At 41.3% G+C, this 26,329-nt stretch overlaps 1 protein-coding gene across 1 annotated transcript; it reads right to left on the bottom strand.

The window, feature by feature from the left end:
* pfdn4 (prefoldin subunit 4) lies at nucleotides 1-22,963 on the bottom strand. Its single transcript, XM_080204447.1, has 4 exons — nucleotides 22,895-22,963; nucleotides 10,740-10,847; nucleotides 9,247-9,387; nucleotides 1-547 (listed from the first exon to the last, which is right to left on the bottom strand). The coding sequence occupies exons 1-4, from the start codon at nucleotides 22,916-22,918 to the stop codon at nucleotides 416-418; spliced, it is 405 nt and encodes a 134-aa protein (XP_080060573.1). The 5' UTR covers nucleotides 22,919-22,963; the 3' UTR covers nucleotides 1-415.
* Nucleotides 22,964-26,329: the final 3,366 nt, after the last annotated feature.

Genomic DNA, 26,329 nt, shown 5'->3' with positions numbered 1-26,329 from the left:
ATTGTGTAAATTTAATTATTTTGTTGTGAAGGTGGATTATGCAAGTTGACCAGAATGGACATTCGTTGCAATGTGTTACAGCAATCAAAATAAGAAGTTGATATTTGAATGCCAAAGGAATACTTCCTAATTTGGGAATTAAGATCTGAATATTTTATAGACAATTCAAAAATCAGAATATGTATCCACCGTAACAAATAAATAACAAGTGCAAGAACATATAAAAAGTTTTCCCCTCAAATAAATGGAGCCACAGGACAAAACGTTTTATAAGTCAGTCCCATATTGAAGAACAAATTATGACTGTTTTTTTAAAAAAAAATCACCATCTCCTGAAGCAAACACAGCAATAGCTGCCCAACTTGGGAAATTAATTATTCCACTGAATGAAATGTGACTGTTGAGAATACACAGCTCAGTTGTCATCTGCTTCAAGGTTAATGTTGTTTCCAAATTTTGCATAGAGCTGAACTTTAAGATCAGATAACACTTGTTGAATGGTCTCCACACGAGTCTGCAAAGCCTGGATCTCATCTTGGAGACTTTGCTGAAAAATAAAGTTTGAAGTCTTGTCAAGGTACAAAGATTCAACACATTCTACATTCATTGAATTGGAGTCACAAAGTAGTGAAAACAGCTTTAGGGATTATTTTAGTGTATAAAGCAAAGCCTGAGGAGCTTATGGCAACTGTACTTTGAGTCACTTTACAACCAAGAAACAAAGTGTAATTTACCATAATGCTTTTCACGTCATAGTTTAAAAGTGGTGGGGCAGGGGAAAAATGGCAATGTGGATCAACTGTTAAAACAGAAAGCACTAGAACAAAAAAAATGAAGAAGCCAGTGCCTCAGACCACTATCACCACTTAAATATAGTAGCAAGCTGCCCTCATGAGGGAAATAAAAGCTGGCAAAATACACAAAGCTTTCATCAAGATCATCATGCATATCTATAATGATTAAAAGTCTTACATTTGTATGCACTTCCAGTCATCCTTTTCTGTAAGAAATTCCCACAACCGCATTTATAATGGAAAATATCTACATATTTCATTTGATATATCCAGTCATCTAATGTATTTTAAACGATATAACTCCAACATAAATTTTGCATCTTGGGGAATGCCACATATGATGCTTATTCATGTCCATAAGGAAAGGGTTAAGCACTGCTAAGGCAGCAAGAAAACCTCAGGCAGGAAAAGTATTGGCTGGAAGGAGTTTGGTTGAAACTGGTTTTCAACACAATACTCATTGTAATATGATCAGATGTCCAGACCTGTCAGATTTGGTTGAACTAATCAAAGTCCATTTGAAACTGTGCCCATCAATGAAATATTGATCACCACCCTATCTTTTAATCTGAGTTAATGACTGGACAGTGCAGAAGATCTTGGAAAAACTCTATCGGTCCTTGAAAAATTCCCAAAAAGGCGTGATGCCAGAAAATAGATTAAGACACACGTGATCACTCTGGAGCAACTCAGGCTGGCCACCTGAAGTTTTAACTGTATGCTTTGCATGATAAATTAAAATTAAGGTATTAGTTTATTTTACATAGTGAGCATTAAAATTCTTTTTAGTATTGAGGTATTTCATGAAGGTGTTTGAATTAACTGCGGTGTTATCAACATTGAACAGACAGAAATCTTACATATGCTTGTACTGCTTTAAATCCTCTTGTTTGCCCTCCCCACCCCCACACATAGCTTCTAAGTGTCTTTTATTTTGAATTTTTGAGGCAGGTATGAAACATGGATGACTATGTTAGAAAAGCCTCCTAACAATTTCACTAACTTGCGTAGCTGGCTGGATCTCTTCCCAGCAGCTTTGACCAACGACCCAAGGTCAAAAATAGGTCGTTTAGAGGGATGTCTCAGCTTTATCAACTTGTTATTGGTTGTGAATAGTGCCCATCATTTGGTTACTGGCAGTCTAGTCACTCTTGAACCTTGCACAGTTGTACATTTACTTCAAATAAGAGTTACATTTTTAGGTGCATCGTTATGTCACTCTAGAAATGTGACAGTAAAGCTGCTTCTCATTTTATCTACAGCTGATGCTTCTCGACATGATGTATCACCTGGAACTCTTTGAGTTTGCATGTCCATCCACATTTTCCCAAATAAATGTCACTTGGTGGGCAGTAGGGGGAAAAAGCTGATATGGCTAAACTACGCAGTTTAAACAATGCAAGTAAATTAAAGAGAATGCCAAGGTTCATTCCTACAACCAAATCCTCCTAGAACTGGCTACATTTATATTCCCTCCCTCTTCACTCACCCATCTTCCCCCACCTCATAGCTCCTCTGTCCACACTCATCATACAGGTGTCATTGCTTGAAGAGTAGCTGTTTCAAGTAGTTACATTTATATAATATCCCAAGGTGCCTCACAAAATCAATGAAAAATGAACAGAGACCAAAAGAAGAGAGATGTGGCGTAACCAAAAAATGGTGGGTTGTCAGAAGGGTCTTAAAAGGAGATGGAGGTGAAGCAGTTAAAGATGATAATTTAAGAACACAAGTCTGAAGTAACTGAAAGCGCAGGTTCAGGTTTTCACTCGCCCGGGTTTTGTTCACCAGATCATCCATCCCATGAGCAATGATCAAGGTTACTGGTGGTTTCCTCATGTTTCTTTCTCCATCAGGAATTGGCAGTTCCAATGTTGAACTGGTAATTTTTCCACTTGGAGTTTTTGTCTCCCCTTCCTTCACCGGTTTGCTCCTTGCCCAGTTTTTCCCTCAGCTTCACTCTAAGGTCCTCCTGCCTCTTGTTGACTTGCCCGAACATCTTTGGGCAAGGCGTCCTCTAACAGAATGAGTTTGTCTTGATCAAGGTGAACCAGCAGATTAGCTAACTGAAGCTGGATTTCACATCCTTGAAAGCTTTCTTTTGTGCTGTCCCCCACTTCTGTTTTGTTTCTTTGAGAAGTAGTAGATACAGTGATGCCAATGCTGTTGAAAGATCTGGCAGAAACTTCCCACAGTAATTCACCAAGCCCAGAGATGAGCTCAGACACACTTGAGGTTTGGAGCTTCCTTGATAGTTCTGATTTTGTCTTGCACCGGGGACAAACCGTGACTTGGTGACACAAATATTCCACACACAGCCTGGAAATGTGCACTTGCTACACTTACCTTTGAAAATCTCTGAGGCTGCTGAGGTGCTTCTCCTCAGTTTTCCCTGTGGTCAGAATGGTGTCCAAGTAAACTGCTGCATGAAGAGTACAGCAGTGAGTAACCGTCCAGCTTGGAGGCCTAATTAACAGTAAGATTTTAACCCTGCATGTGCCATCACTTTGAAGGAAATGAAACAATTGGAGCTGCCCAACATGTGAATTGAATGGGCTCAAGTCTCTGCAGCCACTCCATCTCTTCCTCCATTTTGCATAATGAATGGTGTAGGGCCCTGTGCTGAGCTTGAGAAAGCAAGCAGTAGCCTGAGGATCTACGGACAACTCAACTATAGCACCACACAATGTATTCAGTTCATCGTTGAAAACCTCAGAATACTTCTGAATGACATCCACTGTTGCCTGTGTGCTCTTAATCTCACCAAGTTCAATGGATTTTTACTGAGCTAGTCACACCACAGTAAACTAGGCCCTTTCCCTTTTACCACAGGTGCCATGCTCTTGCTTCTTGGCTGTTATGCAATGTCCATTTGGAACACCCCAAGCAACAGTCTAATCTCTTTGGTGTACATCCGAAATCGGGGCCCTGTCTCAATAAGACCTGGTGCCTGCTTGGAGCCTGTGGTCTTATCAATGATGACAGATGCAAAGGCTCCCGTGTCCACCTCCATCTTGATTTGTTTCCCATCAACCTCCACTGTAGCACAGATGGGTTCTGCACACTCCTCAGTCACATTGAACATATTGTAAGAGTGCTCCTTTGTCTGCTCTGAACTGTCCAAGTGACAAATAGCTGACTGAAGCTTTTTCAAATTTGAATTTCTCTGCTCTTTTTTGTTGCAACAGTAACAAACAGCATCCTTAAATTTGCAATGATTTTTGTAGCGTTGAAATATTCCACTGCTTTTACCTTTTTGCTTGCAACCTTTCTTTACTTGATGCATTTTCACCCGCTTGTGTACTGCCTTTTGAATACCTTTCACATTGCTGGCAGGCATTTCCATGCCCTGAGAAATTTCTAGAGCCTTCTTGAAAGTCAGTGCGGCTTCTCCCAACAAACAATGTTGAATGGTAATGTCATTAATGCCATAGACTAGTCTGTCTCAGAGCATGTCCTCCAACACTGCTCCAAACTCAATGTTTAGAGAGTTGTTTGGCTTCAGCAACAAAGTTAGTTAGACTCTTCTGACTTCCAAAATTATTATGGAACTTGAACCACTGTCTGCGGAGGAATGCTACTGTTGGAGATGCTTTAGCCATAATTGAACAGGCAAGAATTAAATAAAGCAAGGCCAAGCCAGTAACACCGGACAACAGCTTGTGGTCAAAGGCCATAAAACAGTTGTGAAGGGAACTTCATGATGGTCACAAAGCCAGGATAGAAGTGGGACCAGATGGGCAGGGAATGAGGGAGGGAGGGAGGGAAGCAAACAGTCAAATAAATGGATGGTTCATCTTGTTGATAATAAACAAATCTATGATCCTTGCAAGCTTCAAAGTGCATGTAGAGATGACCAAAAAGAGTTTAAGGCAACTGCACTTTAAGGAAATTAGTCCCCCAGGAGGACTGCCTGGTCCCAGAAGTGGGCAATTTTAGCAGAGAAAGGTAAGGTATGGTATATTTTATGTCAAGCCAGATCAGTCAATGGAGTGTATCCTTATTATATCCAGTAAGATATTTCATTAATTTGCATCATTGTAGCTATACTGTTTTCTTTGTACCCAGTTCCAAATCATACATATTCCAATTAATTCTATATCAAAGTGCTCTCCCCTGGACCTGAGCGAATGAAAATTGAGGCTGTATCAGAAATAAACATCAAAAGGGATTGGTTGAGAAAATCAACCCATTTTCTTTAAAATCACATGAGGTTGCCTGCAGCCTGTGGAGAGGAAACGTCTATCTGACCAAGTTCCTAATGTGACAAGAATATAGAAATAACTGCTATGGAAAATTATTCATTGTACAGCATTTGTGAACTAGTTATTTTCACAATTCACAAGAAGTTAGTTTAACAGCCACAAACAGATGCTCAGAACTTGAGTCAATGCGACTCCTTTTCTTTTTTGCCCAATCCAAGATCTTTTTAACCTCTTCTTGTTTGAGGCTTATTGTGCAAAAAAGCAGATTGACTATCCAATACAAAACTGAAAAGGCTGTATTGTCAGTACAACTTTTCTGTGGAACTGATGGTAAACCCACACCTTTATTTTTTTCTTGTTCAGTTGGAAGTTAAAAGTTTCATAGCACTTGTGCCATGTGCTGGTGAGGCTAGGAACAGGGAGATAGTGCAGTTGAACATGTGGCTAAGGAGCTGGTGCAGGAAGGAGGGTTTCAGTTTTTTGGATCATTGGGATTTCTTCCAGGGAAGTTGGGGCCTGTACAAGAAGGACGCATTACACCTGAACTGGAGGGGCACCAATATCCTGGTTGGGAGGTTTGCTATTATGGTTCGGATGGGTTTAAACTAATGTGGCAGGGGGAGGTGGTAATCAGAACAGTAGGTCAGCAAATGTAGAGACAGGGATGAGCGTGGAATCAAGGCCAGGATAACTAAGAGGAAGAGCAGACTGGGGGAGGTCGAACTCAATGGGCTTGGGGGGTCTGGAGTGCATCTGCTTCAATGCAAGGAGCATAACAGGTAAGGCAGATGAAGTTAGCGTCTTGATTCTTGCACGGAACTTGGATGTGGTTGTGATAACGGAGACTTGGTTAAAAGAGGGATAGGACTGGTAGCTAAATATTCTGGGATATAAGTGTTTTAGGAGAGACAGAAAGGAAGGAGAAAGAGGCAGGAGTTGAAATACTAGTTAGGGAACATGTTACAGCTGTATAGAGGGAGGACATCTTGGAAGAATCTTGTAATGAGACGCTGTGGGTAGAACTCAGAAACTTGAAGGAAGCAGTCACTACAATGAGCATGTACTACAGGTTTCCCAACAACCCATGGAAAGTTGAGGAACAAACATGTAAGCAGAAATAATAGGAGCATTGTAGTGGGAAGCTAATTTTACTCATATTGACTGGAAATCCCTGAGAGCTAAGGGTCCAGATGGTGAGGAATTTAAGCGTGTCCAGGAAGGCTTTTTGGAACAATACGTGGATAGTTCAACTAGAGAGGGGGCTATACTGGACCTAATACTGGGGAATGAACCTGGCCAGGTCATCAAAGTTGCAGTGGGGGAGCATGTGACCCCAATTCCATAAGCTTTCGGATACTGATGGAAAAGGACGAATATTGTCCTACATTGAGGTGCTAAATTGGGGCAAGGCTAACTACAACCAGATTAGGCAAGATTTGAAGGTTGTTGCTTGGAAGAGGCTGTTTGAGGATAAATCCACATTTGGCATGCGGGAGTGTTTTAACGAATAGTTGATCAGACTGCAGGACAGGCATGTGCCTATGAAAAGGAAGAACAGGAAAGGCAAGATTTAGGATCCATGGATGACCAGGGAAATTGTGGGTCTAGTCAAAAAGAAAAAGGATGCATGCATGAAGTCTAGGTAATTAAAAACAGATGAAGCATTTGAAGAATGCAGGGAAAGTAAAAAAGGGCTCGAACAGGGAGTTAGGAGGACAACGGGTCAAGAAATTTCCTTGAAAGACAGGATTAAGGAGTACTCTGAGGCATTTTATACATATATTAAGAACAAAAGGGTAGCTCGAGAAAGAATTGGTCTACTTAAGGACATAGGAGGGAAATTATGCATGGAACTAAAGGAAGTTGTGAGATCCTTAATGAGTACTTTGCATCAGGACACGTCAATTGATAGTGTCTTGTAGGGGTATGTAAGCCCTTTAGGACAAGCCATCATTGCTAGGGAGAAAGTGTTAGGTAAATTAAAATACATTAAGGTAGACAAATCCCCAGGACCAGATGGCATCTATCCCAGATTACTGAGGAAGACAAGAGATGAAACTGGTGGGCCTCTAACAGAATTCTTTGCTTCTTCGTTGGCCACTGGTGAGATACTAGAGGATTGGAGGATAGCCAATGTTGTCCCATTATTTAAGAACAGCAGCAAGGATAACCCGCGTAACTATAGGTCATTGAGCTTGACTTCAGTGATAGGGAAATTGTTGGAGAGGATTCTTAGGAATAGGATCTATACACATTTGGAACTGAATGGTCTTATTAGCGACAGACAGCATGGTTTTGTATACGGGAGGTCACGTCTCACTAATTGAGTTTTTTGAGGTGGTGACAAAAATGATTGAAGAGGGAAGGGCTGTGGATGTTGATTACGTGGACTTTAGTAAGGCATTCAACAAGGTCCTTATGGCAGGCTGGTGCGAAAGATTAAATCTCATGAGATCAAGTGTGAACTAGCCAGATGAATTCAGAACTGGCTTGGCCATAGAAGACAGAGGGCAGTAATGGAACGGTGTTTTTTCTGAATGGAGGTCTGTAACTAGTACTGATCCAGCAGGGACCAGTACTGGAACCTCTGCTATTTATAGTATATATATATATATATATATATATGACTTGGAAGAAAACCAAGGTGGTTTGATTAGCAAGTTTGCAGATGATACTAAGATTGGCAGAGTTGTGGATAGTGATGATGAAGATTGTCAGAGAATACAACAGGATATAGACAGACTGAAAAATTGGGTGGAGAAATGGTAGATGGAATTTAATTCGGACAAATATGAAGTGATGCATTTTGGTAGATCCAATTCAGGTGGAAGCTATAAAATAAGTGGCAGAACAATCAGGAGCGTAGACACACAGAGATCTGGGAGTACAGGTCTACAGAACCTTAAAAGTGGCAGCATTAGTGGAACAGGTAGTGAAGAAAGCATATGGCATGCTTGCCTTCATCAGACAGGGCATCAAGTATAAAAGTTGGCAAATTATATTACAATTGTATAAAATGTTGGTTAGACCACATTTGGAATATTGGGGCCTGTTTTACCATTTTGATTCTAAGTGCTGAGCAGATTGGAAACTGGGAGCGTTTCAGATCCAACTTTTAGATCTATTCTCAGGGGCCCCCACACGCGCTCTGCCTGCAAAAATATCAGTGATTTTGAATTGTGCTGCAGAAGCTTGTGGGCAAGTCTTCAGCACCCAAAATACTGCAGCTCTGATTAGTGCCTCCAACTGAACTTACGCAGAAAACAAAATATGTGGCTCCCCTGCCACATCCCTCCCGGCCAGCTAATGCCTCCCCCATGATTCCCACAGACACTGCCTCAACATTACTGCCCCCATTATCCCTCCCACCCCTGCCACCCAGGCCAATCGTGGACCACCACCACCACAACACCACCCCCCACTACTGATGTCAAGCAGAGTGGCAGCAGACCCTGGGTGACCTGATAGAGTGAACAGTTGGAAACTTTTTCCCAGGGCAGAAATGACAATTACAAGGGGCAAGGGAGCACATGTTTAAGATAAGGGGTGGGGCGAGGTTCAGTGAAGATGTGCAGGGGAAGTTTTTTTTTATATACAGAGGGTGGTGGGGGCCTGGAATGCATTGCCAAGTGAGGTGGTTGAGGCAGTTATGTTAGCTATATTTAAGACTTATCTTGATCAGCACATAACAAACAGGGAATAGAGGGACATTAGTTGCTGGTTAGATAGGTAAACTTAATTGGTGCAGGCTTAGAGGGCCAAAGGGCCTGTTCCTGTGCTGCACTTTTCTTTGTTCATTACTGGAAGGTTCCTGGCGACCTCTCTCTCTTAATTAATATGAGCAGAAAAACACCTAACTGGTCATTCATTTCATTGATGTAGGTTTGCCCACATTAACAGTAACCATTACATTTTAATGTCATTAATTACATAGAAATCACTTGAGACGTTTGGGAAAACGATCATCCAAATGTTCTGTCTCTATTTTTACCAAAACCCATAATTCAAATTAAGCAAAAGCAAAAAGGGACTACAAGACGTTTTAAAATATTTCCATTGCCATTCAAAGTAAGCAGGAAAGCAAGGTTGAAACCCGTACCGTCTCTCCACAACTTTAACTGTGTTAACTTATATATTTGGCTACTCCAGTCTTGCTGAGTGTAGATTAACATTAATTACACATGGTGGCAGTATAACTTTGGTCTAAGTGCAATTATTCATTGGTGAATTGAAACACTATTTATTACCTTTGCTGCTTCTAGCATCTCCTGTGTCTCATCCTGGGAGTGACTAATAAAAACCTCTCCAATTTGGTAAGGCACCAGTGCAGTATCGTCATCAAGCATCATGATATCATCAGAGGCATCTTCTAGGTTTTGTAACTGTTTCTGTTAAATCACATAAAACAGGATCAGTAACAGTTTACAAATAAATCATTCACAACAATTGTACACACTGAAGTGTTTACATATTTGTTCAAACTACATAGTTAAAAAGAAAAGTTTTCACAGGCATTTTGTTGCATAAATCTTTTGTTTGGTGGAACGTAAAGAATCTCATTTTTCACAGAAAGTCAAGCAAGGATTGCTCTCTGCCACAGCATCTATGGGGAGAGAATAGAGCCAATGTTTCGAGTCTAGATGACCCTTCATCAGAGCAGCTCTGACGAAGGGTCATCTAACTTGAAATATTGACTCTATTCTCTTCCCACAGATGCTGTTGGACCTGCTGAGACTTTCCAGCCTTTTCTGTTTTTGTTTCAGATTCCAGCAGGGAATGCAAAGAAGATTTTCTTCTCTGAAGGTACTGAACCTCTGGAATTCTTCACTACAGAGGCTGTAGAAGCTCGGTTAATCGGTACGTTTAAGGTTGAGATAGATTTTTGAAAAGTTGGAGAGTCAGGGTATGGGCATATGAGTTTCATGCCTGTGCTCTCTGATCTACAATGGCTCTCAGTTAAGTAATGCCTCTATTTTAAAGGATACATTCTACTACTGCTCTATTCCTCCCCCTTCTCTGCAATCTTCTACAATCCAACAGCCCTTCGTGATATCTGCACTCCACCAATTCTGATCCCTTACACATTCATGCTTTTAATTACTCGATCACAGCTGGTCATATCTTCTCTTCTCAAGTCCAAGTTCTGGAATTCCCTCCTTGTACCCTTCCTGCCCCTCAACCTTTCTTTCCGCTTTTATTATCTTAAAAATTACCTATTCATTCAAGCCTTTAATGGCCCTATGCACAACTTAGACAATGTTCCTCTGAGGGCCTTTAGGACATTTTACCATGTTAAAAGATTCATAGAATAGAATCCTTACAATGCAGAAGGCAGCCATTTGGCCCATTGAGCCTGCACCAACAACAATCCCATCCAGGTTGTATTCCTGTAAGCCCACATATTTACCTTGCCCATCCCCTTGATGCTAAAGGGTCAATTTAGCATGGCCAATCAACCTAACCCACACATCTCTGGACTGTGGTAAGAAACCAGAGCACCCAGAAGAAACCACGAGGACAACGTGCAAACTCCACACTGTCGCCTGAGGCCAGGGTTGAACCTTGGTCCCTGGCGCGGAGAGGTGGTAGTGCTAACCACTTTGCCACTGTGCCACCCAAAAGGTGCTGTATGAATAGAAATTTTTGTTGTAGTAAATTATTCACAACCATTCTGTAGGAGGACCAACTCTGGATAACAGAGATTCCGTATATGCATATCATAATATATTTCAGCATTTACCTTTTTCAGTTCTATTTCTTCTTTAAGTTCTATGAGCCTGTTATTATTTCTTGCAAACTTGTTAATTTTCTGTTGGTCTTCAAAAGTAACATTAACATCCTCTACTGCCTAGAAAACAAAATGTAACATTTATGGTTAAAATAGAAATATTATTTCACTTACACATTGATTCCAATTTCAAAATATCCAGAGATCTAAACTGTATTACGGAACATTTATAGGCAACATCCATCGAGCAGGATCTCAAAGTTAATAAATGAGTAGGTAAACAGTGTACATTAATCGTTCAGTGCTAGACACTTTTTACCACATTTCTGAGTATTGTTCAAGACTCTGTAAACAAATATACGCCTACCACTCTCAAGCAAAGAGTCTGAAAAAAACTAAATTACTCTTTAATTACTGGAAAACTGCTGTTTCAAAAGATGCCAAGGCTGAGTAACTTCCACACCTAATATGTTTGTGTTTGGAGATGGGTTCTGTTGCACTTACTACAAATGAAGGGAACCATTTCAGTGGAAACGGAAAATTGACAGGACCCGAGAGTCCCTCAGTTTTGCAAATACTGCAGAGCAACAGTCAACCCAAACACAGTAATGAAGAAAACTACAGTATAATTATAAATATTATACAAATTCAACTAATATTTCAGAAAAGACAATGGTATTTGCAATCCATACAGTGATGGGATGTCTGATGCAAGATTTTATCTTGCAGAAATGCAAAATAGAGGTAGATAATTCAAAGCATAAATAATGGAAATTCCACTCAATCAAGCTGATTTCGAGGTGAATGAGTCAGCATTCTGAATGAACTCTACATAAGGAAGTATAAAACTCAGTTCTCTGATTTTGCAACTGTTTTCTATGTACTTGAAGCTAGCTACTGCAACTGGCAGCATTCATTTAAAGACAGAAAATCAGAAAAATAAATCATTGCTGTATTGGTTTACAAACTAACATTCTTATAAGTGCAGAATTGTCAATACTTTCAGCCAGGAATTGAGTGATAAGGTTCTGCATTACAAATCACCAACAAGGGCTTACTCAATATTGATTAGGGATTTGGAAATGAAAAATGACATCCTGACTTTAAAGTTCATGAAACTATCTATATGACACCAGACAACATACTTCACTAATTGCATCACTGCCACTTTGATGTGTTTCTTCCCTTCCCTCACTGGTCAAAAACCTATAGATATTTCACACATGCAATCCCCTTTGTACACTGATAGAATTGTATTATAGCTCTGGCATGTGACTCAAGTGTACTCTTTCATCAGGTCCAGTGTTGCTTCATAGTTTTAAAGCAAAACAAATGATCTACTAGCAATCTGCATGTCTTCTATATATAGTGGTTTAAATGTCAACATCCTTGGGATTATCATTGACCAGAAATGCAATCAGATTAGCTATACAATAATGTGGCTACAAATGCAGGTCAGAGGCTAGGAATCTTGCAGCAAGTAATTCACTCCCTGACAACCCCCCAAAGCCTGTCCACTATCTGCAAGATACACGTCAAGAGTGTGATGAAATACTCTACTCTTGTTTGGATGAATGCAGTTCCAACAACACTCAAGCAGCTTAAAATCATCCAGGACAAAGCAGCAGCTTGATTGGCGTTCCTTCCACAAACAGTCACTTCCTGTACCACCAATATATAACAACAGCCATGTGTACCAAATACAAGATGCACTGTAGGAACCCACCAAGGCTCCTTAGATGGCACCTTTCAAACCAACGGCTGCTAACATTTAAAAGGACAAAAGCACTGGACACATGGGAATACTACCACCTGGAAGTTCCCTTCCAAGCCATTAACTATCTTGACTTGGAAATATTCACCTTTCCTTCATTATTGCTGGGTCAAAAACCTGAAACTCTCTCCCTAACAGCACTATGATTGCACCTACATCAAATGGACCACAGTGGTTTAAAGAGGCAGCTCACCACCACCTCCTCAAGGGAAATTAGGGATGGGCCATCAATGTTGGCCGAACCAGTGAGGCCCACATCCCTTGAATGAATAAAAGAAATGTCCATTCCAAATGAGAGAAAATACAAGACGCAAATCAATTGACGGCATTCCAGATGTGAAACAGCTTCATGCATTTCTGGCCTTTACTGTATTGTTAAACTAACAGATCAACAGCCAAAAGACCCTACGATAGTTACGTCTGGGAGATGCAATTGCAGGAGATAGCGAAACATATCCATCAAACACAAGGTAGCTGCCTGGCAATTATAGCACGTTAGAAACTGTAAAATAAAAATGTACATAAATGCTATAATCCAAGACAATAAGGCATATTCTAACCTCGCCTAAGACAACACCAGAATTTAATGGAGGAAGGCGCTTCACGGCATGCCTGCTTACTTAACACTTTCTACAGCACTCTTCAGCACAAAAGTTTCTTTTTTGCCCATAGTTTCTGGAAGTGCCAGCTGCTGACAGCAAACCAAAGGCAACAGGGCAACTGGGACCTTGTGCATGACACGAAAAAGATTATATTGCTGTAGTGAATGACATTTAAGGCTTGAGAAATGAACAGTATGAACTGAGAAGGGTTGTGAGAGGGGGTGAATTTAATGTCAGATGTGGCATAGAAAGACAGAAAAAGACTGAAATGAGAGAAAAGAAGATGGAAAGAAAAAGAAATGTAAAAAAAGTTAAAATACAACATTTTTTAAAAACCCCAACAATTCACCACCCTACACTTTTAACTGTTCACTTTCTGGGCCAGAGGCACTGTTTGGCAGTTAGCAACAATCATTTTGTTAAAACCATACTTGCACTGTTAAATTAATTTACTTTCTGTGGCAAGTTTATTGGGTGGTAAAGACAAACGCAGCAGCTTCACGTAACAAAAGGGGAAGATGAATGGAGCAGACTAACGATAGAGTTGTGCAGATCCAGCAATTTGTGGTAATTTGCAATGCCTCAACTTGTTGACTAATGAGCCTCAGTGACAATATTTTCATAAACTATTATTTTTTCAGCAAATTTTGGTCAGTACCATTTAAATATTGCCCCAACGTATCAACTCATCTATGTATATCTATTCGTCTCTTTTTTTCTACCTGTCCCAACATACACAGAACACTGAGCCGATTGTGAGATCTGAAGATCTTCAGCAGCAATGGTTCCTGCTTAAAATTCATCCTCCTAAATACATTCACAGCCATAAAAAACAAGAACTTTAATAGTGCAGGACTGCCCTCTGACATTTAATATAGTATATACATTTTACGGAGGATGAATGATTTTTCACAGCTGGTGCTTCATTTTAGCATCTAATCATTTGGTTTTACAGTCATTTCAAAAATCCCCTTTCTACCATGTACACAAGGGTGCTACTAATATTTTATGATCCCCAAACATTGCTGCTGATTTGCAATGATTGGGAGAAAAGGTTAGCAATTATTTTGAAAACAAGGTGTCAAATGGGAACAAGACATTTGCTCGAAACCATATTTTGCGGACTCAGACCCAATAATTGCTTGGCATTATCTGTCTGACTCCATAAAATGAACAAGTGCATTCCCCGAAAACCTCTACTTCAAAGCCATGACCCAAATCCTGAAATGAAAACAACAGTGAGGCTCTCGGTAACATCTGGAATATGCTCATATGCAGAATTGTGCCCAAGTTACCCTCCACCTTCACAAGCTGCACAAGAACTAAAATCAACGTCTGGTGTGGCATGCTCCCATTAGTGGCTCACTAAAGCAATGAGAAATACATAGGGCTGGTGATCAATCATAATGGCTGCCAATAAGCCCTTTAACGCACAACATTTAATTTTACAGATACGGCATTTCATTCTCTTACAATTTAATTAGCATTGGGCATCTTTTCTTTTCTGTTCATGTCAAATCATTCTCATCCTTTTGTTTGATATCCGTACATGTTTGAAATCTAATCTAGAATTTCTAGTTTTAATTCTATGCACTGTTTCATGCCTTTTCAAACCATGTGTGCCTTGTAGAGGGTGCCATGTTGGATTATAAAAAGTGTTAGCACATTAACATTCAAAGCCAACAAAAACACTAGGCAGCATCCAGTGTAGTGAATAAAGAGTAGTTTCCCGTATCTCTGACCACAAGATCCAAGGCATTGTATAAAGAATAAAAGAACAACTTCAATCTTCCACTCTTCATCTCTCCTAATGCAGGCTTGTTTTGACAGACAATATATTATATTTTATTTATTCGCCTTCATCTAATAATTTGTGAATTTAGACATTCATTTGCTAGTCTGAAAAATAGACATGTTGCTGAAGCTTTTCGTCTTGTACTTATCAGGGCAGTTGCAAGAATGCCAAAGCTCAGCCAGATCTGGGTCAAGCCAGTTCCACTATTCATCATTAAGAAATAACAGATAAACAAGATAATGATTCAATTTTTGTTATTACCATAATCACACAATATCAATTGTTAGAAGATGGTGTAATGTACCTTATATTAAAGGATATGAAAGGGTAGTAGTAAGGATGCAAGACACTCTGAACAAATGTTTCATTTCTTCACTACAATCATTACCCCTCCTTTTGCCTTTTGTTCCATGACATCTTTGTTATTTAATCTTTTCCACACACTACATTTTCCATACCTTCCCTTTCTTGTTCTTCCCCCATTTCAATGTCATAAAACCTGTGACATTTCTTCTATCCTCCAGTTCTGAAGAATTATATTTGATTCAAAAGTAAACATGCAGGTGCAGCAAACAGTTGGATAAGCAAATAGTGTGTTGGCTTTCATTGCAAGAGGATTAAGTAAAGGAACAAGGATTTCTTACTGCACAGATATATGTTCTTGGTGAGATCACACCTTCATTCAGTTTTGGTTTCCTTACCCAAGAAGGAATATAGTCACCATTGAGGGAATACAACAACGTTTCACTGGACTGATTCCGGGATAGTAGGATTGTTGCACGAGGAGAAATTGGATTGATTGGGCCTGTATTCACTGGAATTTCAAAGAATGAGAAGGGATCTCATTGAAACATTGAAAATTCTGATAGGGCTGAGAGATCTAGAACAAAGGGTCACTATCTCAGAGTGGGCCATTTTGGACTGAGAGGAGGAAATATTTCTTCACTTAGAGTGGAACCTGTGGCATTCTTCCCACAGAAGGCTGTGGAGACCAAGACACTGAATATACTTAAGGAAGAAATAGATAAAAATTCAAGATTCATAGTGTCAAGGAGTATGGGGGAGCATAGAAGTATGGCACTTTGATAGACGATCATGTTGAATATCAAAACTGGCTCAAAAAGCTCAACGGTCCACTCCTATGTTTTTATGAAATCTACAGCTGGAGGATTATTGACAGTCAGTGCATCTTTGCCCATTGGTTCCAGAATCTTGTTTCTTTCTTCCACAGCTGCTGTCAGATCTGCTGAATATTTTTAGTAAAAAGTCTGACAACACCAGGTTTTAGTCCAACTGTTGTCAGACTTTTTACTGTGTTTACGCCAGTCCAACGCCGGCATACCCACATCATGAATATTTTTAGCACATTGTTTTTATTATGCACACGTAGGTCTTCCATAATTTTACATTGTAAAGTTAGTAATAAAAACAGATGTCAATAGATTAAATCGGTCTTTTTTTTAAATGAGAAAATGCGGGATACGCAACTTAGAATCATAGCATGGTTATGTCACAGGAACCCACTCAGCTGATTGAGACAACTTTCAGCACAAGCAGTTTAGTTAGTCCCATTCTATGTCCTTTCGCCATTGTCCTGCAAATTACTTCCCTTCAGATACTTATCCAACTTCCTTTTGAAAGCCGAGATTAAATCTGTCTCCACCATACTCTCAAACAGTGCATTCCAGATTCTAACTATTCATTGGGTAAAAAAAAAATTCTCTCATGTTGCCTTGGTTCTCATGTCAGTGTCCTTTGCTTCTCAACTATCCCACCATGAGAATAATTTCTCTTTATCTACCCTGTCTCGACCCTTCATGAAGTTAAACACCTTCAATCCCCCTCACATCCTTCTTTTCGTTAAAGGGAACAACCTTCTCCAATCTATCCACATTACTGAATTCTCATACTCTTCTATTCTTGTATTTTTTTCCCAAACCCATCAAAAGCCTTTAATCCCTCCCAAAAGTGCTTCACCCAGAAATGAGAAACATTCCAGGCGAAGTCAAATCTATGCTTTACCAAGGTTCATTATAATTTCCTCACTTGTGTACTCAATGTCTCGAAGTGGAAAGCCCAGCATCCCAAAGGCTTTTTAATCACTTTCTCAACCTGCATGCGAGCTTCAACAATTTGTGTACATTAACCCCAAGTCTCTTTGTTCCTGAACCTCCTTTAATTAACATTACCTCTTCTTCCTCCCAAAATGTATCATTTCTCACGTCTGCTTTGAATTCCACCTACAACTCGCTAAATCATAGAATCACAGAATCCCTACAGTGCAGAAGGAGGCCATTTGACCCACTGAACCTGTACTGACGACAATTCCATCCAGGCCCTATCCCCGTAATCCCACATGTTTACCTTGCTAATCCCCCTGAAACTAAGAAATAACTTGTCATGGCCAATCCACCTAACATCTTTGGACTGAGAGAGGAAAGCAGAGCACTCGGAGGAAACCCACGCAGACGCGGGGAGAACGTGCAAACGCTACACAGACAATGACCTCAGGCAGGAATTGAACCCAGGTCCCTGGTGCTGTGAGGCAGCATGCTCACAATTTATATATTTCATAATATTCTAATAAATCTGAGAACTAGACAATGGATTCAAAAAAGCTTGTTGTTGTAATGGTCCATTAAGGATAAATACTGCAAAAAGACAAATTTAACACTAATTGATGGAGGAAAAACAACATTTTTAGTTTTATGATGCAGGATTTGAAAACATGGAGAAGAATGAGGGTCTCAAAAGTGATTTTTACTCCTCGGCAAAGCTCATTTCTTCTTCGAGTACAATCATGATGTGATACACAAGACAATAAAAGCTTATTGGTACTATCATCTCTCCCATGCTCACCAATAATACAAGCAGATGCTCCAAATCTGAGCCTTAAAAACATAATAGTCAAAGCAACTTCATTCTACATTTGCACACGCACTATTATGTGGGCAGTGATCTATTTTTAAAAATAAGTAAAGCTGAGACAATTCATTTAGCCCATCTCTGCTCAAAGTGCCCTCTTCCAGAATCCAATAGGTTCATGAGATAAACTCATAGACCTTGGAATTGTTTTGTGTATTGATTACAACAGTGTTGTCAATTTTCAAATTATTTCCTAAATTGCCTTTTCCTCAAATCTACTTTGGTCACCTTCCAGATATCTTCCAGATTTATCTTTTCCATTCTTTTTGTAATCTGTAAGATCATTGCTCAGATATCACATTTCAGACTACAGATCCTTTGACTCTCAGTTTTTCCTCAAAAATGAAAGCTTGAAGATCTGGGGATCAGCTTTACTAGGTAGCACCCAAATTCTTGACTATGTCCTTGCTTCTCAGTGATCTGATCTAAATACACAAACTCAAGGCAAACGACAACACTGTAAGATTCAGCATTGCTTCCTTGGACTTGTATTTTAATTGTAAGTTGGTTAACTCGCTCCATCTCTAAGCTTTTCCCAATGTTGCATGGGGTCATCACAATGCTGACTGATCACCAATCTCCACTGTTAAACACGTGGCACAGTGGTTAGCACTGCTGCCTCACAGCGCCAAGGCCCTGGGTTCAATTTCCAGCTTGGTTCACTGTCTATGGAGTCTGCATACTCTCCCTGTGTCAACGTGGGTTTTCTCTGAGTGCTCTGGTGTCCTTGCAGTCTGAAAGACGTGCTGATTGGGTGCATTGGTCATGCTAAATTCTCCATCAGTGCACCTGAGCAGGCGCCAGAGTGTGATGACTAAGTGATATGCACAGTAACTCATTTGCAGTGTTAACGTAAACGTAATTGTGACTAATAAATACTTTTTTTATTCGGGTCAACCATTTGAATTTGGTATGTGAGTTTACAGCAGGATGCCCTTCCTGTTACCAATCCTGACAGAGACTACTTATCCATGCTGTCTCACCTGCGCTTGTTTTTCTGTGGCCAACAAAGTCATAGAATTTTACAACACAAAGAGGTCCCTTGGCCCACCAGCCATCAAGCACCTATGTATTCTAATCCCATTTTTCAACACTTGGTCTGTAGCATTGTATGCAATGGCATTTCAAGTGCTCATCTAAATGATTCCTAAATATTGAGGGGTCCCGTCTCTACCACCCTTTTGGAAAGTGAGCTTCAGACTCCCACCACCTCAAATATCCTATAAATCTCCTGCCCTTAACTTAAATTTATGCCCTCTGGTTATTGACCCCTCTGCTAAGGGGGAAAAATCCTTCCCATCCACCCTATGCCCTTTATAATTTTATACACCTCAATCTGGTCCCACTACCTTGCCCTGCTCCAAGGAAAACAACCCCAACCTATCCAGTCTCTCTTGAAGGCTAAAACGCAACATCCTGGTGAATCCACTCTGCATCTTCTCTCGTACAATCACTTCCTTCCCATCGAGTGGTGACCAGAATTGCACACAGAACTCCAGCTGTGCCCTAACCAGCATTTCATATAACCTCTCTGCTTATACATTCAACGTCTTGGTTAATAAAGGCACGTATCCCACATGCCGTCTAACCACCTTGCCTACCTGTCCTGCTGTCTTCAGAAATCTATGGACATGCACATCTCTGGACTTCCTAGGGTCTAACCATTCATTGTGTATTCCCTTGCCTTGTTAGTCCTCCCAAAATGCATTACTTCACACTTTACAGGGTTAAACTCCATTTGTCACACTCTGCCTATCTAACCAGCCCACCTATATCGTCCTGTAAGCTAACGCTTTGCTCCTCACCATTTATCATGCGATTAATTTTTATGTCATCTGCGAACTTGCTTTTCATGGAGTTGCGAGGTGATTCATTTTGGTAGGATAAACTTGAATGCGGATTACAGGGTCAGCAGCAGGGTTCTAAGGAACGTGAAGGAACATAGAAATCTTGGGGTTCATATCCACAGATCTCTGAAGGTTGCCACTCAAGTGGATAGAGCTGTGAAGAAGGCTTATAATGTGTTAGTGTTTATTAACGGGGGGTTGCGTTTAAGCACCCTGGGGTTATACTGCAACTATACCAGATGTTGGTGAGACCACATTTGGAATATTGTGTTCAGTTCTGATCACCTCACTATAAGGATGTGGAAGCATTGGAGAGAGTGCAGAGGAGATTTACCAGGATGCTGCCTGGTTTGGAGGGGAGGTCTTATGAGGAAAGTTTGAGGGAGCTGGGGCTTTTCTCTTTGGAGTGGAGGAGGATGAGAGGCGACTTCATAGAAGTTTATAAGATGATGAGAGGGATTGATAGAATGGATGTGCGGAGACCATTTCCTTGGGTGGATGTAGCTGTTACTAGGCGGTATAACTACAAGGTTCATGGTGGGAGGTATAGGAGGGATGTCCCAGGTAGATCCTTCACTCAGAGAGTGGTTGGGGTGTGGAAGACACTGCCTGCTGTTATAGTGGAGTCAGACACTTTAGGAACTTTCAAGCGGTTATTGGATAGGTACATGGAGCACTCCTGAATTATAGGGAGTGGGATAGCTTGATCTTGGGATTGGACATAGCTTGGTACAACATTGGGGGCCAAAGGAACTGTACTGTGCTGTAATGTTCTATGTTCTATCTCATCTGGGCCTGGATATTTATCCAGCTTTAGTCCAGTTAAAACTGTTAACACTGAGGGGGAAAAAATATTAAGTTGTCCAAGAAAATCACAATGCCCCTCCTTGATTTCTATACCTACATCATCCTTCTCCATGGTGAACACAGCTCAAAGTACTCATTTAAAACCTCACCAATGTCTTTCAGCTCCACACATAAATTGCCATGTTGGTCCCTAATAGGCCCTACTCTTTCCCTGGTCATCCTCAAACCTTTAAAATACTTATAAAATACCTTTGGATTTTTCTTTATTTTATCCACCAGTATTTTTACATGCCCCCTCTTCGCTCTCTTAATTTCCTTTTAAAGTAACCCCCTACACCTTGTATACTCCTTCAGGACTTCCATTTTTTTGAGCCCTCGGTATCTGCCATAAGCCTTTATTTTTCCTTATCCATCCTTGGATATCCCTTGACATCCAGGGTTCTCTGAACTTGATGCTCCCGTCCTTCACTATCAGAGGAACATGCTGGCCCTGTACTCTTTTTCCTTTCTGAATGATGTAGATTTTCCTACAAGTAGCTGTTCCCAGTTAGAATTTGGCCAAATCCTGTCTTACCCTATTAATTGGTCCTCCCCCAATTCAGAACCTTTATTTCCAATCCACCTTTGTCCCTTTCCAAAACTACTTTAAATCCCGCTGAGTTATGGTCACTATCACCAAAATGCTTCCCCACTGAAGCTCCTACCATTTGCCTGGCTTCATTCCCTAAAACTAGATCCAGCACCAGTCCTTCTCTTGTGGAGTTTCCTGCATTGGCATAAAAAGCTCTCCTGAATGTATTTTAAGAATTCTGCCCCCTGTAAGCCTTTCACATTTTGACTATCCCAGTTAATGTTGGGGAAGTTACTTTTATTACCCCATTATTCTATAGTTCTATATTATTCTCTATTACCCTATTATCCTATAGCTTTGCATACATACGCTATTTGAGGGCAAATCCACAACTAGCATGTGTCATGCTTTCAAAGGCCAGTTGATTGAAGTACAGGGCAGGCATGTGTCACCGCAAAAATGAAGGCGAGAAATGGCAGGATTCGGGAACCATAGATGACAAAGAAAATTGAAAGCGTAGCCAAAAAGGAAAAGGAATAGTCTAGGCATCTAACAACTGATGACACCCTTGAGGAATATAGTGAAAGTAGGAAGGAACCTAAATGTGGAAATTGGAAGGCTAAAAGGGGCCATGAACTGTCTTTAGCCAACAGGGTCAAGGAGAAACCCAAGGTTTTTTATGCATATGTTAGGAGCAAGAAGTTAGCAAGAGAAAGAGTAAGCCCACTCAAGCTCAATGGAGGGAGGCTATGCATGGACAGACAGGAAGTGGGTGGGATCCTTAATGAGTACTTTGTATCCGTATTCACCAAGGAGAAAGATATGATGAATGTTAAGGTCAGGGATATGTGTGTAAACACTTTAGAAAAGTCAATTTATCTTTAGAGTAAGTAGTGAGTATCCTAAATAGCATTAAAGTCCCTTAAAAGGGCCATGGAATCTATCCCAGTTTATTGTGGGAGGTAAGGGTAATAAGTAGCTGGGGCTGAACAGATATCTTCACATCCACTTTGACCACAGGTGAGGTTCCAGTGGACTGGAGAATAACCAATGTTGTTCCCTTGTTTAAAAAAAAGCAGCAGCAATAACCACCTCCCCCCCCCACCCCGCCCCACCTGCCCTCCAATTCCCTTCCCCTTCTACAGTTCATCTTCTCTCTCCCCCATTCCTCATTTCCTCCACCTTCTAGTATCCCTACTGTGTAGGAGGCCATTCAGCCCATCAGGTCTGCAACAAGCACAATCCCACCCAGGCCTTATTCTGGTAACTCCACACATTTACCCTACTAATTTCCCTGACACTCGGGTCAACTTAGCACGGCCTATTAACCTAACCCACACAGCTTTGGTCTGTGGGAGGAAACCAGAGTGGCCAGAGGAAACCCACACAGACACGGGGAGAATGTGCAAACTCCACACAGACAGTGACCCAAGCTGGGAATTGAACCTGGATCCCTGGAGTTGTGAGACAGCAGTGTTACCCACTGTCCCACCCCTCTCTCTCCAGCAGCCCCCCCCCCCCCCATCCCCTCCATTGCCTCTCTTTCTCTCATACACACATGTTCCCCCACGCTTCCCCCCTCAGTTCTCTTTCTATATATTTCCCCTTCCCTCTATTTCTTTCTCTCAGACACACATTACCCCACAGTCTCACCCTCTCCTCATTCCTTATATTTCTCACACACACACATTATCCCCACTCTATTTCTCCCACTCCCCATTCTCACTTTCTCTCTATTTTTTCTCTCTCCTCATTCCTTCTATTTCTCCCTCTCTCTCTCTCACACACACACACCCACACATTACCCTCTCCCCATTCTCACTTTCTCTCTCTCTCACTCACTCACCGCTTTCTTCATGGTGGCGGCCATTTTCCGGACTCTCCCACTCCGCTTTCCCCGGGTCCTGATCCCGATCGCGATTATCGGTGGCTGCTCCGATCCCAACGGCACAGGCCCGCTTCCCGCGGCCACTTTCCACCTTTTACTTATCGGCAGCGACGAGAAATCTCCGAATCCCGGGGTTAATTTAACTTTTACCCGAACCGGCAGCATGGTACCTTCCATTTAAAGGGGTGTGTGCCATTAAAGGCCACGCTGCTGCTGCTGCTTTATGCCGACAGGAACTGTGTGTGTGCACAGAGCAGCTTCAGTGGCAGTTTCCCTGCAACAATCTCTCAGCTGCAACACAGTTCGGTCTCGGATTTTTGTCTGATCGAAGTACGTCACAATTGAAGAAACCTGTGATATTTCCATCACTTTCAGTTTTCAGAGATTTCAATTAATTAACAGTTGCACACATATTGTACCTGGCTGAAAAATACAGAAACAGTAGACAGTCCATAGATTTTGATATGAATTAGGTGGGAAAAATAATGCTTCAGGGTAATAATACCTTTATTTGATTTTTCCCTGTATGTCATATTAGCTCCTAAATGTTCTTGAATGGTAAAGGAATCAAAGGTTGCGGAGGACAAGCGGGAGAATGGAGTTGAGAAACTCATCAGCCATGACTGAATGATGGAGCATACTTGGTGGGCAAAATAACCTAATTCTGCTGCTATATCATATGGTCTTATACTGTTGTTCCTGTGCATTTATATGTGTACACAAATTAAGCACGTCAAGAGAAGAGTGATATTGTACAAAATCACCATAGAAGCAGTTCATATCATAGAGTTATAGCCCAGAATTTTACCATCCCGCCCGCCATGGCGTAGGGCGGACCATGGAAAGATTCATTGACCTCGGATGGGATTTTGCAAATTCGGGACGAATGAGGCTGTAAAATCCTAACCATAGAGTTTTACAGCACAGAAAGAGGCCTTTCTGCCTGTTGTGTCTGTGCCAACCGTCAAGCACCCATAAATTCTAATCTAATTTTTCACGTGGCCCATAGTCTTGTATGCTGTGGGCAGTTAAAGTTTTTTAAAGTTTATTTATTAGTCACAAGTAAGGCTTACATTAACACTGCAGTGAAGGTTCTGTGAAATTGCCCTAGTCGCCACAGTTTGGCGCCTGTGCAGGTCAATGAACCTAACCAGCACATCTTTTAGAATTGAGAGGAAACCCACACAGACACAGGGAAAATGTGCAAACTGCACACAGGCAGTGACCCAAGCGGGAAATCAAACCCAGGTCCCTGGCGCTGTGAAGCAGCAGTGCTAACCACTGTGCTACTGTGCCGCCCCTGTTGCTAAGCTGCTGCCTTAGTAAATCCAATGACAGACAGACAAGCTTCATCGATAATTATCTCATGTTTGGAATAATATAATTTTTTTACACAGCCTGTATTTCCACAGTTTCAACGTAATGGGAATGATTTTACTGCACTAAACTTCAGCTCCCAATGTGCGTGGCATGGCCTGCATGAGTTTCAAAGTTTTTTATTTATTAGTGTCACAAGTAGGCTTACATTAACACTGCAATGAAGTTACTGTGAAAATCCCCTAGCCGCCACACTCCGACATCTGTTGGGGTACACGGAGGGAGAATTTAGCATGGCCGATGCACCTAACCAGCACCTCTTTCTGACTATGGAAGGAAACTGGAGTACCCAGGGGAAACCCACGCAGATGTGGGAGAACATACAGACTCCGCACAGGCAGTGACTCAAGTCGGAATCAAACCCAAGTCTCTGGCACTGTGAGGTAGCAGTGCTAACCACTGTGCCACCAGGCCGCTTGAGCTGCCACTCCTCCTCAATATCTAACACTTTGCTCCACTCTTCACACAATCCTATGAATAAATTTCAGTAAAGTTTTGGCATCCAAGCTGGACAAATGTAATAATGTTCTGCACTGTAATAGACTGTGTCTGACCTACTTTAACATTGCGTTTGAAGGGGAGAAATGGAACACAGCTACTATAATTCTAAGGTTAGGTCAGACTGATTTCCGTGAGATGAGACAGATCTCCCATAGTGATAAAAGCAGAAAATTCTGAAAATGTCCAGAAATACTTTGCAGTATCAGTGCAGAAAGAAACATAGTTAACAGGATGGATTTATGCCATCGAGGTGAGTTGAGAAATTTCCCAACTCAAGATGACTACGTTGGTATAAAGTTCCCCAATTGGCGTGATCCTTGCTCCAAGAGGATGGGCGCAAGATGGAGCTGTGCCTGCAAGGCCTCCGGAACCAGATTGAAGATGGACATGGACGGTCGAGTTGGGCTAGTTAAAAAAAAAGGTTGCTAAGTGTTTGAGTGTGAGGTGCACTATGAATGTGAGATATAAATCATAATTGATGCAGTTTGTTGGTCTGTTGGGGTGAGAGATATTGAGCAATGTGTGATGCAGTTGGTAGAATTTGGTGTTTGAAGATGCATTCACTGACTGTGACCACTTGTATTTACAGCATTACATTCTGGTCCTCAGGGCTTGACTCCTGGCATTGAACTGCACAGTTACCTGCTACACTACCTTCACAAAGTTTGTCTGTTTCTTTAGGCCAGACTTAAAAGTTTGATGGCTTGTTCAGCTAGTCCGTTGGATGCTGAATGATAAGGAACAGTTCAAATATGCTTTATATCATTGAATGTGGTGAAGTATTGAATCTCAGCACTGGTGAATACTATTCCATTGTCGGATACTATGAGTGGGTTTTTATGGCCTCACTTGATCAAGATCGGAAGTTCCCACCTGAACTCAAGGAGATTTCCATTGTCGGACCTTCACCCGCTCCAATTCCGTGGCGGATGAGGTGATAGACTTCAGATATTTCATAGGTGGAAAAACATTGGTGTAGTCTTTTAATGGTCATGTGCAGTGTAGGGGATTCACCTCAAAAATGTCCACCCATTTAGAGCATGCATTTACAATCAGCAGAAACTTTATGATGTGGAGATGTTGGCGTTGGACTGGGATGCCCATGAATGGACCAACATAATATGGACTCTTATTCATGGCTGGCCAGGCCATTCCCAAGGGTGCCAGTGGGGCTGCAGCAAGCAACCTTTGTTTCAACTGGCCTGTTCACAGCACCTGATGAGCATCTTGATGCTGCCATCAGTGCCAGGCCACCACAGCTTCTGGCAAGCATTCTCATCCTTGAGATGCTCAGATGAAGATGGTGTAATACCATTAGAAGCAGCTCACTGAGATGTATGAGAGCATGGGCCTTACACTAAACATCTTTAAGACCTTAAGTCCTTGACCAATCTTCCACTACACAGCACTGTCCCCATTATTAAGATCCATGATGGGGCTGAGGACAATGTGGAGCACTTTCTATACCTTGGAATCCTACTGTTAACAAGGGCAGATATCAATGACATGATTTAA

This window comes from Carcharhinus amblyrhynchos, chromosome 16, assembly GCF_965287045.1.
Source record: "Carcharhinus amblyrhynchos chromosome 16, sCarAmb.v2.hapA, whole genome shotgun sequence".
Taxonomy (NCBI): domain Eukaryota; kingdom Metazoa; phylum Chordata; class Chondrichthyes; order Carcharhiniformes; family Carcharhinidae; genus Carcharhinus; species Carcharhinus amblyrhynchos.
The sequence above is the reverse complement of the archived record's forward strand: the minus strand, read 5'-3'. Positions and strand labels throughout refer to the sequence as shown.

What these genes read in the sequence shown, in the direction of transcription:
- pfdn4 (XM_080204447.1), bottom strand. Translation starts at nt 22,918, where the DNA reads ATGGCCGCCACCATGAAGAAAGCG. An exon ending in CCGCCACCATGAAGAAAGCG is followed by an intron (nt 10,848 to 22,894) that starts GTGAGTGAGTGA and finishes TTTGTTTTCTAG; the next exon opens with GCAGTAGAGGATGTTAATGT. An exon ending in AAGAAATAGAACTGAAAAAG is followed by an intron (nt 9,388 to 10,739) that starts GTAAATGCTGAA and finishes GTGATTTAACAG; the next exon opens with AAACAGTTACAAAACCTAGA.